The following is a 12,697-nucleotide window of genomic DNA, read 5'->3' on the forward strand; positions in this document are numbered from 1 at the left end:
ATTGGGGTGTTGGCAGGCTCTGGCAAAGGTGCATTTGGAGACTCACGTCCTAAGGATGGTGGGAGATGGTTGGGGTGGGGCTGGGGGGGGGGGGCGGTCCTTCCTGTCCGTGGTTCCTAGCTGGGAGAACTGTGTTCCTCTGCAATGCTGTGCAGCCCCGGGAGGTGGCCTGACCTCTCTGAGCCTCCAGTTGGCTCCTCTTCTGCAACGTGAGGACCAGAGTTTGAGGCTTGAAGGAGGCACGCGGGCTTAAGGGCCACTGCAAGGCCTGGCACAGAGTTGGCGCTCAGGACATGAGTCCCCACCTTCCCCGAGCCTCCCCGAGCGAGGGGTCAGGGTGGACCTCAGGGAGACAGGCTGCTGGGACGCTGGGGAACCCAGGGAGGGGGGCGGCCCCACGCCCACTTCCTGCGGCACCGGCCACACCCCGCCCTGGGGTGCCCGGGGCAGGCCACTTCCTCCTCCGCAGGGGCTGCGCCCCAGAACCTGCTGGACGGGGGCGAGGACGGACGGACCAGATGGGCAGATCCTGGGCGACCCCCGGCCGACTCTGCCTCCTGGCAGCTCTGGGCCCGCGGCCTGGCCAGGCGCAGCCCTGTAAGGCCTCGGGGTGGGGGGCGCAAGGGGGGCGGGAAGCGGCCCCCCAGCGCCGGGCCGCTGACGCCCCCGCCCCCCCTCCCCCGCAGTGGCCCAGAGGAAGCCGTGGCTGGTGGGGCTGGGGTCCGCGCTGGCCTTCCTCTTCCTCCTCTTCGTCCTCGCCCTGGGCCACGCCATCTGCTGCAGCGGGTCCAGCGACAGGTGGGCCCCCGCCCTGTCTGAGCCCCTCGTCCAACCAGCCACCGCCCCCCTCGGGGCCCCTCCCCCATCCTCTCCCCTGGAGCCCCGCCCCCTCCCCTCCCCTCGGAGCCCCTCCCCCATCCTCTCCCCTGGAGCCCCGCCCCTCCCCTCCCCTCGGAGCCCCGCCCCTCCCCCTCCCCTCAGAGCCCCGCCCCCTCCCCCCTCGGAGCCCCGCCCCATCCCCCTCCCCTCGGAGCCCCGCCCCTCCCCCCTCGGAGCCCCGCCCCATCCCCCCTCCCCTCGGAGCCCCGCCCCCATCCCCTCCCCTCGGAGCCCCGCCCCCTCCCCCCCTCGGAGCCCCTCCCCCATCCTCTCCACTGGAGCCCCTCCCCCATCTTCTCACCTCAGAGCCCCGCCCCCATCCTCTCCCCTCCTCTATCCTCTCCCCTTGGGGCTCCGCCCCATCCCCTCCCCTCAGGGCCCCGCCCCCATCCCCTCCCCTCGGAGCCGCGCCCCATCCTCTCCCCTCGGAGCCCCGCCCCCATCCCCTCCCCTCGGAGCCCCGCCCCATCCCCTCCCCTCGGAGCCCCGCCCCCATCCCCTCCCCTCGGAGCCCCGCCCCCTCCCCTCCCCTCGGAGCCCCGCCCCCATCCCCTCCCCTCGGAGCCCTGCCCCATCCCCTCCCCTCGGAGCCCCGCCCCCATCCCCTCCCCTCGGAGCCCCGCCCCCTCCCCTCCCCTAGGGGCCCCGCCCCCATCCCCTCCCCTAGGGGCCCCGCCCCCTCCCCTCCCCTCGGGGCCCCGCCCCATCCCCTCCCCTCGGAGCCCCGCCCCCTCCCCTCCCCTCAGGGCCCCGCCCCTCTGGGCTCCAGGGAGCACCTCTCCCTTCATCAGCATGCTGGGGTCTCCCATCCTCGCTGGCTTCCCTCCTGACGACTCATCTGCAAAACGAGGGCGGCTTCCTCGCAGAGACCCCCGTCCTGAGACGTGTCTCCCACGGGAGCTGTGGAGTCTGTCCCCCCCCCCAATTAACCCTCCAGCTAATCCCGTCCACTGGGCCCTCCATCCATTTACCCATCCGCTCGTCTGCCCCTCCCTCCCCCCAGCCGTCCGCCATCCCTGCCTCTGTGTCCCTCCTTCCCTCCCTCCCTCCATCGTCCATCCCTCTGTCCACCCTGTGTCCATCCTTCTGTCTGTCCATCATCCATCCCTCTGTCCATCCATAGTCCATCCCTCTGTCTGTCCATCATCCATCCCTCTGTCTGTCCATCATCCATCCCTCTGTCCATCCATAGTCCATCCCTCTGTCTGTCCATCATCCATCCCTCTGTCTGTCCATCCCTCTCTCTCTTCACCCACCCATCATCCATCCACCCACCTTCCCACCGTTCATCCACACGTCCATCTGTCCATCCGTCCACCCATCCACTCCTTAACCCGCCCACCCCCCATCACCCACCCCCCGTCTGTGGCCGCCCGATCACCCACAGTTTTGCGACCCAGGGAGCCAGCGAGGCCAGACACTGAGAGCGCGGTTCTGGCTGATGCGGCTGCAGCGTGGGCGCCGGCCCCGCTGCCTGTTCACACTGGGCGAGCGCCCTCGGCTGTCTGGGCCTCGGCGTTCCCGTCTACACAGTGGGAGCAGCGGCGGGCAGGACTCAGAGGCCCTGGGAGAACGGTGGGCGGCCTGGGGCCCCGGGAGGCCTCCCTGAGCTGGCGTCTCTGGGCCCTGCCTGTCTCCACAGCGACAGAGAGAAAGAAGAGGAGACTGTGAGAAAGAAGGAGGAGGAGGAGGGAGAGGACGCCTGGGGGCTGGAGCTGGAGGAGCTGGAGGAGCCTGGGAGCCAGGAGAGGGCGGCGAGCTCCTCCACCTGAAGGCTTCCCACCCGCCTCCTCCAGGCAGCCCCCCAGGGATGCCGCAGTGTCTCCTCCGCACCCTGGTCCTGGGGCCGGGAGAATGACTCCATCTGGGGTTCGGGGTAAAGTGTCCCTGGATGAAGGCGGCTCAGGACCTGGCCCCCCCCCGCCCCCCCGCAGTCCCTCCTGGAAGTCTCTTTGCGGGTTACCTGGCTGTTACACCCTCCTTGGGCCTCCACCTGGTCTTTCTTCTCGAGCCCGGACAAGGAGCTCCCCACAGCCCGCGGCCCCCAGGGTCTCATCTCTGTCCCCCCTCTGCATCGCAGACATCTTTCTTTACCCGCTGCCTGATTTCTTCTCCCACCCTGAACGTGAACGTGGAGCTGGCTGCCTGGGCGAGGAGGGCCCCTCCCACCATGCGCTGAGTTTCAGGGGACCGTCCTGGAAGCTGCGAGTCCCAGGGGCTGGGCTGTGGGTGCACAGCCTTGTCACCCCCTCTTCCAGTCCTGCACTCCCGGTGGGCGCTCCACGGTAAAGGAATTGGAGTCCCAGCTTCCTTGCTGTGTGACCCCTGGCAAGTAACTTAACCTCTCTGTGCCTGTGTCCTGTCCTGTAAAAGGGGAGGATGATAACTAGGTCTTGCATAAATTGTCACGAGGATTAAACGGAATAATGTCTAGAAAACTCCTGAGGGCAGAACCCAGAACTCAAAAGGTATCAAATAAATGTCAGCTTTGGGGGTGCTGAAATGGTGGCAATGGGGGGAAGAGCGAATGAGGCTCCCCCCTCAGACTTGGGGGGTCCCGAGGGTCAGAGGGTGGGTTTCCAGACCGCGGCTCCGGGAGCCTGGAAGTCTTCTGCCCCCGGGCTCCTCCGTGCCAGGTCTGGGGGTGCCGGGTGGGGGGCGGTGCTGAGGGGGGAGGGAGGCAGGGGGAGGGGAGGTCTGGTTTGGACCCCTCCGTTTCAGCAGGGGCGGGATTTCCCCGCCAGGGGGAGGCTGCAGAGATGAGGGGGGCGTTTTGGGGTTGTCACAAGCCTGTCCCCCCTTATTTGGCACTCGGATGGCAGACAGCCTGCCGCGCTGGGACAGGCCCCCACTGCTTCCCCGGGGCCAGAGGCTGGGAAACGCTGAGGCTTTCGGGAGATCAAAGGCCACGTGGACCCCCCAGCCCACCTGAGCCCCCCACCCCCAGATGACCACCCTCCGGACAGAGCCCCCCACCCCATCGGAGCCTCCCACCCTCAGATGACACCCCCCCATACGGAGCCCCCCACCCCGTCAAAGAAGTTCCTGCCAGTGCCCGCCTCTCCCGCTGCGGGGGGCTGGACCGCGGGGATGGGGGCGCAGGCGCGTGGGGGCCGCCCGCTGTCCCCTCCGCCGGGGACCTGGTTTCTGGGGTCAGGTCCTCAGTCCGCCCACAAGGGGGCGGCAGAACCTCGCTGCTGAGAGCAGAGGCCACACACCACCCCCCCACCCCCCACCCCACGTTGGGGGCGGGGCGGGGAAGGGAAGCCGTGGATGGGGGGCCTCGGACCCCCGCCCCCGCCCCCACGAGTGGGGCTTCCATGCCCGTCACGTGTCAGCGTGGGCGCACGGCGCCTGGCTCCTCCGTGGGTCTTGGTTTGTCTCTTTGTGCCTCAGTTTCCCCATCAGTCAAAAGGGACGTCATAGTCCCTGCCGGGGGGCGGGGGGCCTGCTGGGGGATGGAAGGGGCCTGGGCAGCGAAGAGAGCTTTGCTTCCCCATCTCAGGGTGTCCCGGGGGTCTCTTGGAGTGGGGGGGCAAGGATTCAGATACTAAACCCCCAAGAAAGGGAAGGAACTGCCCCTCACACCCTCGGGGGGGGGAAAGCCAATGTCCTCCCCGCAGCCCCCCAGGCCCTGCACGACCTGCCCCGTCCCCTCCCTGCTCTCCCTCCTCACTCCCTCTGCTCCAGCCACAGGGGCCTCCCCGCTGCTCCTCCAACAGGCCAGGCCCAGCCCTGCCCCAGGGCCTTTGTATGGGCTGTGCCCTCGGCCTGGAATGCTCTCTGCCCAGATCTTCAGGTGGCTGTCTCCCTCCCTCTGTTTAAACGTTACCCCCTCGACTGAGGCCCGGACTTTGCTTTCCTCGTCTCTCTGGCACTTACTTCCTCTGACACAAACTTGACTTGTTTTTATTGTTTCCGTCTGTCCTCCCAACTCGGCACTGTCCGTGCCAGGAAGGCAGGCCGCTGTGGGGGACACGCATCCTGCTGTGTCGCCAGTACTCAGCACCCAGCAGATGCTCAGGAAACCTTTGCCGAGTGGATGGGAGTTTGCCAGGTGGAAAAAGACCGGGAAGGCACGTCGTGTGCATTTACGGAGCACCGACCGTGTGCCAGGCTCCATCCTTGGAGCCGGGGAGGAGGCAGAATCTGCTGTGTCTGGCACAGAGCGGGCGCTCCCTAGATGCCCGTGGAATTTGTGGATCGAAGACCCCGGGGGGGTTCGGAGACCGGTCAGGAAGGTGGGGGGGCTTCCTGGAGGAAGAGAATGCCGCTGTGGGACCTCAAGTGTCCGCACAGATGCGGGACATGGCGATGAGCAGAGGCAACAGCAGGAGCAAAGGCTCGGGGGTGCACAGCGGCCCATCCTGGGGGGGCCAGGAGCCACCAAGGGCACTGCCACCTGAGGGGACCCCAAACCAGGCCCCGGCTGTTTGTCCACCTGCCCGTTCAGCCTACTCCCCGCGTCCCTTTGGCCGGGACACAGAACAGCCCAGCTGAGCACAGAAAGGACCACCCGAGACAGCCAGAAAGAGTCGAAGCATAGCTTGTTTAATTTTTATACATTTTTTCTTTTTTTTTTTGCCTTTTATTGAATCTTTTATGAACCCCCCCTTTTTTTTTCCATTTTCTTTTTCTTTTTTTTTTTTTTTGCATAGGGAAACAAACAAAACAAAATAATAACAGCCAGAGTCACCTTCTGTAAATGGTACTGGGGAGGCGCGTCCGCGAGAACCGAAATGACTGCGTAGGCTACAAGGTTACGATTGATCGGAGTAGATGCGCGGGGCCGGGCGGGGCGGGCGGGGGAGAGGCCGGCCCGGGTCTGCCCAGGGGTCCCCGTCGTCCCCCATCCGGTCCCCAGGTCATCGGGGAGGCGGGGGAGGGGGAGGGCAGAGCCCCAGGCCACACCTTCTCCTGACGGGTTCATGAGCGCGTGTGCGCATGTGTGTGTGTGTGTGTGTCTGTGTGTGTGTGTGTGTGTGCGTGTGTGTGTGTGTGTGTGTGTGTGTGTGAGATCCGGTGTGTGTGCTGCAAGCGGAAAGCGAGAAACGGTAAACTATCCTGGTAATATCAGTAAAATACAAAATGGGGGGGGGACCTCAAAAAATATCTCGGAGGGAAAAGAAAATGAACGGCAACACCGCCAAAAAACAAGAAAGAAAGAAAAAAAAGAAAAGAAAAGAAAAGAAAAAAAAGAAAAAAGAAAGAAAGACTGAATTCAGAGGGTGGGTCTCTCTGCCTCTCCCCGGGGCCCCCAGGCTGGGCGTTCTGTCCCTCGGATGCTCTGTTCGTCCGTCCCCCACGTGGGGTCCTGGGGGTAGGAAGGAAGGAGGCTGGGGGCAGGGCCAGGACCCCCAGACTTGAAGGGGCTTTGGTTTCGGGGGGCCTGGCTGGGACCCAAGAAGGGAAGATGGGGTGTTGGTGCATTTTGAGAGTGGGCTTTGGGGGTCCCCAAGTGGAGGGGGCCGGGCAGCTCCCGACCCCTGTCCGGTGGGTCCCCTCCTAGCCCGGAGGTGTGGACGGGGGGCCGTGGGGAGGGTGGCAGCTCGGGGGGGGGGCCCTTCCTTCCTCTCCCGGAGCCCACTCCTGCTGGATCCCGTCTGGTCTTTCCTGAGGCTGGGGTCCCGGGGGGCAGGGAGGGGGACCCCAAAGCGACGCCAGCAGACGTGTGAGGCACTGCTCGGGAAGTCTGTTTTGGTATCTCTGGCAACAAGTCCTGCTGGGGTGGCTTTGGGTCTGTCTCCCCGCCTCGCCCGGGGAGGGGGCCAGCTCGGACCCCGCACCTCTGAGATGCCTCGGGCCGGCTTGGGGGGGGAGGCTGCGGCCGTCCAGGGGGCAGAAACGGGGAAGGAAGGGAGGATGGGAGGATGGGAGGATGGCTTCTCTCTCGACACCCTCCAAAGAGAAGAGTCAAAATCAGTCTGAAAGAGAATCCAGACCCAAAGAAAAAGTAGCCACGGGATCACCTATATCACAAGAAATAATTCCAAAATTATATATATATCTGTATAGTATAGCCCTACACTGCAGGTCCAAGTACCGTCGGAGAAGCCGGGGGGCGGGCAGGAGGGTGGGGGGGTCCTGGGTGCTGTCTCTTCTGGAAGGCCTGGACCGCGGCTGCCTCTGGGGACAGAGAGAAGGTTCTGGAGCAGGGAGAGGATGCTGACGCTGCAGCTGTCCGCCGCCTGGGGAGCCGTGCCAGCCCCCCGAGTCTCCCTTGGGGTTCCTTTCGGGTCTGATTGTCTAGCTCGGGGCTGGGCCAGGGGGCCCCCGGCCGTCAGATGGGGCCGGGCCACCTTGCCCTCCACACTCCCTGTCCGCCCTGGTCCCGGGCGCTCATCCGAGAGGGCCAGGGGCTACCTGCATATACGTGGGGGCCTCTCTGTTATTCCCCAGCGTGGGCTGGGGTCAGGCTGGGGGGCTTGGCGAGGGTGGGGACGGACGATGGGCGGGTGGGTGACGCCAGCTTGGCAGGGGATGGGGTTGGAGGAGATGTCAGTTTCATACACGTGCAACGAACAAGCCAACCAGCCAACGCCGTGTCCCCCAGCCCCACTCTGGGTCCCCAGCCCAAACTGCGGAGCTGGGTCGGGGTTATGGGGTCTCCGCCTTATTTTGCCTGCTGCGAGGGGCCTGGGAATTCCGCCCTGCGGGGGACCCTGGGAAAAAACAACCAACCCCACAAGAACACACTTCCTGGGAAGGACCTGCGATGGGGGGCGGGCCGTGACGGACAAGATGGTCCCCGCAGAGCCCTCGGGGAGGGGGCCCTGGAGGAACCCCTCTGCCACCGGCTGCTCCCCACTTCCCGGGGGCGGGACGGGGAGAAAAACCAGCAATCGGCCACTTGGAAACTGACCCGCGTGGCCCTAGGCCGTGAGGCCGAGGTCTGCGCTGTTCCTCGGTCCCCTGGGGCTCCCTGATGAATCTTTTTGGAAGAAAACATTGGATAACACGTGATGGCGGGTGAAAGCGGGGGCCTGTGTGCAAGGCCCCACCTGCTCTGGGGACGGTTCTCAACTCTGACTTCGGGGGCGAATGAACGGGGACCGGCTGCCTGGTGCGTCCCCCACGGGAGATGCTCGAGGGGCCCAGGTGGGGGCCGGAAGTGGCCAGGGGGGGCGGCCTGAGGTTGGGGAACCCAGCCCTTTGGTCCTCCCCGCCGGACACCCCGCTAACCGTCCGCCACTGTCTCAGCTTTGGTCGAGTCTTAAAGGCAAAGAAAATGAGAATGAAAGAAAAAAAAAAGAAACAAAGATAAAGATAGGAGAGCCCGAAAAAAGAAAATCGAGGAGAAGACAACAGCACGGGCCAGCCACGCGGACCCAGGCCTGTGATGCGGTGTCCCCCGGCCGGCCCCATCCCCGGGGCCCCCCAACGGCTGACCTAGACGTACAGGGACAGACAGACAAATATTGCATATATATATCGGGTTTGGTTTTTGTTTTTCTGTTTCAGACCAGAGACCCTCCATAGTCACAGCTGGAAGACGCAGAACCGGGTGGTGGGGGCAAAGAGGGGGCGGGAAGAAGGGACCAGCCACCCATGGCCGGTCTCCGGGGAGGACGGGGGACCAGTGGGTGCTTTGGCAAGAAGGGGGGGAGAGAGGGGACGTCTTTGGGGGTGGGACAGCAATTTGACCCTGAGCCAGGGGGACGCCAGCCTGCATGAGAGGTGGGATGGGGGTCTGGCTGTGGGCAGGGCGGCCACCCCACAGTGGGAGGACCGCCTGGGGTCATGCGTGCATGCGTGGCGTCTGGGGGGCTGGCCGGTGGCCCGGGGCCAGGGCACACCCCTGAGGTCTGTCCGCTGCTGTGGGCAGGGCATTCAGAAATGACCCCTCGGGAGCCCGGGGGTGGCAGAGCACCAGGGAGCACCCCCAATGCAGCGGGAGCCGGAGCTGGGGGGGCGGGTGGGGGCGGGGTGGACCACGGGCGATTGTTGTTGTGGTTCGCTTTTGTAGCGTGAGATTTTTTTTTTTAAATCCTTTTTTTTCTTTTTTTACAAATAGAAATACATCCCTCTTCCATTTTTACTTTTTATTTCATGTCATTGTTTTGTCTTTTTTTTTTTTTTTTTTGACTACACGAGCAGGGCATGCAGCTACCTGTGTGCGCTGATATTGTTTCAAGGTAATAATACTTATTTTTCGGAAGGCAAGGCACATTATGTGGTAGAAATTTTCGTGCAAATTAGGAAACACGGAATTTTTTTAAGGTTTTTTTTTTTTGTATCTTTTTTTTTTTTTAAAGAGGATGGGGGAGTGGTGGAGGGCTAGGGGGGCAGGGCGAGGAGGGGACGGGAGCCAGGGGTCATTTGCCATGCAGGGTCAGCCGCGCGGGCTGACGTCAGGAGCCAGGCACGAGTCCTCACTAAGCACCATGCACCGAGGGAGGGGGGCTGCCGGGCGCCCCCTGTCCTCCCCAGCCGACCCGCACCCTAGGGTTCCCGGCCTGCCCTCCCGGAGAGCGGCCCATGCTTTGGTCCCCAGCGGCCCCCCCAGTGGAGGGGCCGCTGGAGACAGACAGACGGACGGACCTGAGGTCCCGGAAGCCCTCGGGGAGGGCGGGGGGGGGGCGTGGGGGGGGAGAGGGTCTTGGGTCTTTCTCTTTAAGATCGAGTGGGGTCGTCCAGCCCCTCTGGCTGGTCTGGGAGAAAGTCCGGTTTCTGGGGAGGTGAGAGGAGGCTGGCCAGGCCCCGTCCCGGGGGACCAGAGAGGGAGAGGAGGGCCAGGCCGGGGGCAGATGAGGAGGGGCCCTGCCCAGGGCAATGGCTTTGGCCCAGGCCCGGGGGTGGGGGTCGTGGAGGGGGGAACGTGTTCCCCAGCGCCAGGCGTGGAGGAGGCCAGGTGGGGCTCAGACGGATGGGCCGGGAGGGGTGACCCTAGAACACCGGACACCCCCTCCCAGACCCCCCCAGGGGTGGAAGTGCGGATGGGGCTGGGGAACCGGGGTGGGGGCCCCCGGTGTCCCCGGCTTAGTGTTTTTTGGAGCGGCTCAACGGAAAATGCTTAGCAGATAGCAGGTCCCCTACACGGCCACAGGGGGCCCCCCCGAGGCGCCGATGACCCCCCCCCCAGCCAGGACCCCACCCCGTCCGGGCTCGTGTGGCCGCCCCCGGCTGTCTTCTCTCCTTTGCCCCATTTCTCGGGGGGAAGGGGGACGAAAGTGCAAACCGTGGTCCCCCTTTGGGCTGGGACGCACCAGGGAGGGTGTGGCTCCAGGATGTAAGGCACTGGCAGGGGAGGCGCGGGGTGCACGCCGGCTCCCGCACACCCCACCCCGCACCCCCGCAGGCAGGACGCTGGGGGGGCGCCCGGCTCTGCCCCTTGGGCCCACAGGGCGGGGGTCCCATCTCTCTAGCTCTGAGGGGGGAGTAGCAATGAGGGATCAGCGACTGGAGGTGGCCGGGCTGCGGGGGAGGGGAGGGTGGCAGATGCCCGCGGCCACTCGCATCCCGGCTGGACCAAGGGGGGGGCGGGTGGTGGGAATCAGGCACTTAAACCACTCGCTCTCACCTCCCACCTGCAGGAACCTAAGTGGGGGGTCCTCCCTCCCAGGGCGCGGCGCATGGAGACCCCAGACGGCGCCCCCTCTCCACGCAGCCCCCCAGCCCCTTCCTCGGAAAGTGCATTTCTTACAGTGTGTGCAACGTGGGTCCCTCCCCTGGGGGTGCGGGCCGGCGGGGGCGGGGTGGGGGGGTGGCCTCCTCTGCCGCGGGGGGCTGGGGGTCAATTGCATAGACTTCTCCTCCCAAACAGGGCAGGCCCGGGGCCCGAACCCCAAGTCCCCAGGCGACCCCCGCGAGCGCGCGCTCCGGGGCGGACGGAGGTCCGAGACCACGGACACTCCTAAGAAGGTACCTGCCACGCGTCCTCGGCCCGTGGCGACACCCGGGGTCTCCCCACAACCCTCTTCTGCTCTTGTGGCTTCCCTGCCCGCCCCGGCCTCCAGGGCGGCCTCTGCTGCCCGCTGCTGGGGTCCTCGCCGTCCCCCGGCGCCCGCCTCCCCGCTTGGCAAACCCCATCGCGGGGGGCCCGGTGACGTCCCGGCGGTGGCGGTGGTGGCGCGGGGACAGGTGGCCTCGCTGGGTGTCCTGCCCTGTTGGGCCTGGCCCGGGCACCAGGCTGCGCTCACCTGGTCCGGGGCGGAGACGGGAGCGGGCGCCCGTGTCCGGAGCAGCAGCAGCGGTGGTGGCGGCGAGAGGAGATGAATAACTTAGGGAGGCGCCCCTGGTCCTCGGAGGGGTGGCCGTGGCGTCCCGAGAGTCTGCAGCGTTGCCGTCTTCACCTCTTGTCTTCTTGGTTGGGTGGGTTTATTTTTATGAGTTTTCTTTTTTCCCCCCGTTGGTCTTTTTTTTTTTTTTCCGCCTTTTTTTCTCTTTTTCCCTCCTGTGTATAAGTGTCTGTGTGTTTTGTCTTTTCGGCTGGGCTGGGAGTCGGGGTCTGTTCTTGCTCACTCTAACTTTCCACCAAAAACGTGGCCCGGGGGCCAGCTGGGCGGCCCCCCGGGATTCCCGGGACCAAGGAGCAGGGCGCGCGAAGAATTCCTATCCCAGATACCAGGACTGGGCGGCCGATGAGGACACGCAGGGAGAGAAAGGGAGAGAGAAAGAGATGGGTCAGGCCCGGCCACTGACCTTGCGCCCACTGCCCAGGACCCCCCACCTCCCTGTGACCTGTGACCCGTCTCCCCTACCCCAGACCTGTCATCCCCTGCTGTGTGTCCCCTGGCAAGTGACATTGCCCCCAGCAGGCTGCTAGATAAAACGCGGGATGCCCAGTGGAATCTGAATCCTGATAAACCTTCTAGTCTAAGTATATCCCCTGAAACTTGTGGGATATACTTATACTCTTTTTAAAAAATTCAAAATTCTTTGTTTATCTGGAATTCACATCTAGCTGAGAGTCCTATAGTTTTGTTTGCTGGATCTGGCAGCCCGACCTCTGAGCCTCGCTGTCCCCAGTGTGCATGGGGAAGGGGACGGGGCCCCTGGCTGCCCCCAGCGCTCAGAGGGAAACGAGTGCATCATTACGGAGCACCACCACATCCAGGCGCTGTGACCAGAGTGGTTTCCTTTTCTTGTTTAAAAAAAATATTTTCCCACGTAATGATCCCCTGAGAAGCCCCATGGAGGAGGGACTATGCGCCCCCCCATTTCACAGTGAAGAAAACCAGGGCTCAGAGAAGTCAAGTCACTTGCCCAAGTCCACCAGCGTGGGAGGGGCAGTGTCCAAAGTGGAACTCAGGCTGGTGTGGCTCCAGGCCTCGCCTTTTCCCTGCCCAGGCCTGAACCCTTGGCCCCGAGGAGCCCATGACTCCCACTTCACAGAAGGGGCACCTAGACTCTGGTGGGAGGCCAGGCCTGCCTGGGACAGCTCCAGCCTTGGTCCCCAGAGGGAAGCCACTGTACAGACCCCTCCCCTGGAAACGCATCCAGTTGCCCGCCTGCCTTGGGCCTGGGGACCCCGCCCCACAGAGGTCGGCGGAGCACGGACCCCCACCCCTACTGAACATCGATCACGCCCCCTCCCGCCACGCTGCCCCGCAGCCAGCCGCTGGGCCATCCCATCGACCTGGCACTGTGCTCCCAGCCCCCCACCTCCAGCCAAGTTCAAGTTCATCTTGGCCATTACCTCATGTCTGGTTTCCGTTGGCAACCAGACAGACTCTGGGCGTGACCCTCCCCGCGGTGGCCGGCCACCCCTCAGCCCTTCCTCCCTTCCTCCTCCCCAGCTCCAGCCCCAGGAACCGGGGGGCACCCTCAGCTCCACACACCCCCCTTGGCTGAGGGGGAGACCAAGGCAGCGCGGTGC

At 64.7% G+C, this 12,697-nt stretch overlaps 2 protein-coding genes across 9 annotated transcripts in view; one reads left to right on the forward strand and one right to left on the reverse strand.

Annotated features, from left to right (window-relative positions):
* The first annotated feature begins 449 nt into the window (after nt 1-449).
* Nucleotides 450-3,382, forward strand: LOC111774436 (small integral membrane protein 24-like). The gene is made up of 3 exons (XM_023646414.2): nt 450-597; nt 687-798; nt 2,522-3,382. The coding sequence occupies exons 1-3, from the start codon at nt 519-521 to the stop codon at nt 2,649-2,651; spliced, it is 321 nt and encodes a 106-aa protein (XP_023502182.2). The 5' UTR covers nt 450-518; the 3' UTR covers nt 2,652-3,382.
* Nucleotides 3,383-8,934: 5,552 nt separating this feature from the next.
* The window catches only part of NFIC (nuclear factor I C), a 54,226-nt gene continuing 50,463 nt past the window's right edge, over nt 8,935-12,697 (reverse strand). For all 8 annotated transcript variants that reach the window (XM_070272470.1, XM_070272471.1, XM_023646394.2 and 5 more), the window contains one exon: nt 8,935-11,448. Coding sequence is in view for 5 of the 8 variants with exons in the window: in XM_070272471.1 (XP_070128572.1) it covers nt 11,431-11,448 (18 nt within the window). In the remaining 3 variants the exon portion in view is untranslated. The remainder of the gene's footprint in view (nt 11,449-12,697) is intronic.

This window comes from Equus caballus, chromosome 7 (genome assembly GCF_041296265.1).
Source record: "Equus caballus isolate H_3958 breed thoroughbred chromosome 7, TB-T2T, whole genome shotgun sequence".
Taxonomy (NCBI): Eukaryota; Metazoa; Chordata; class Mammalia; order Perissodactyla; family Equidae; genus Equus; species Equus caballus.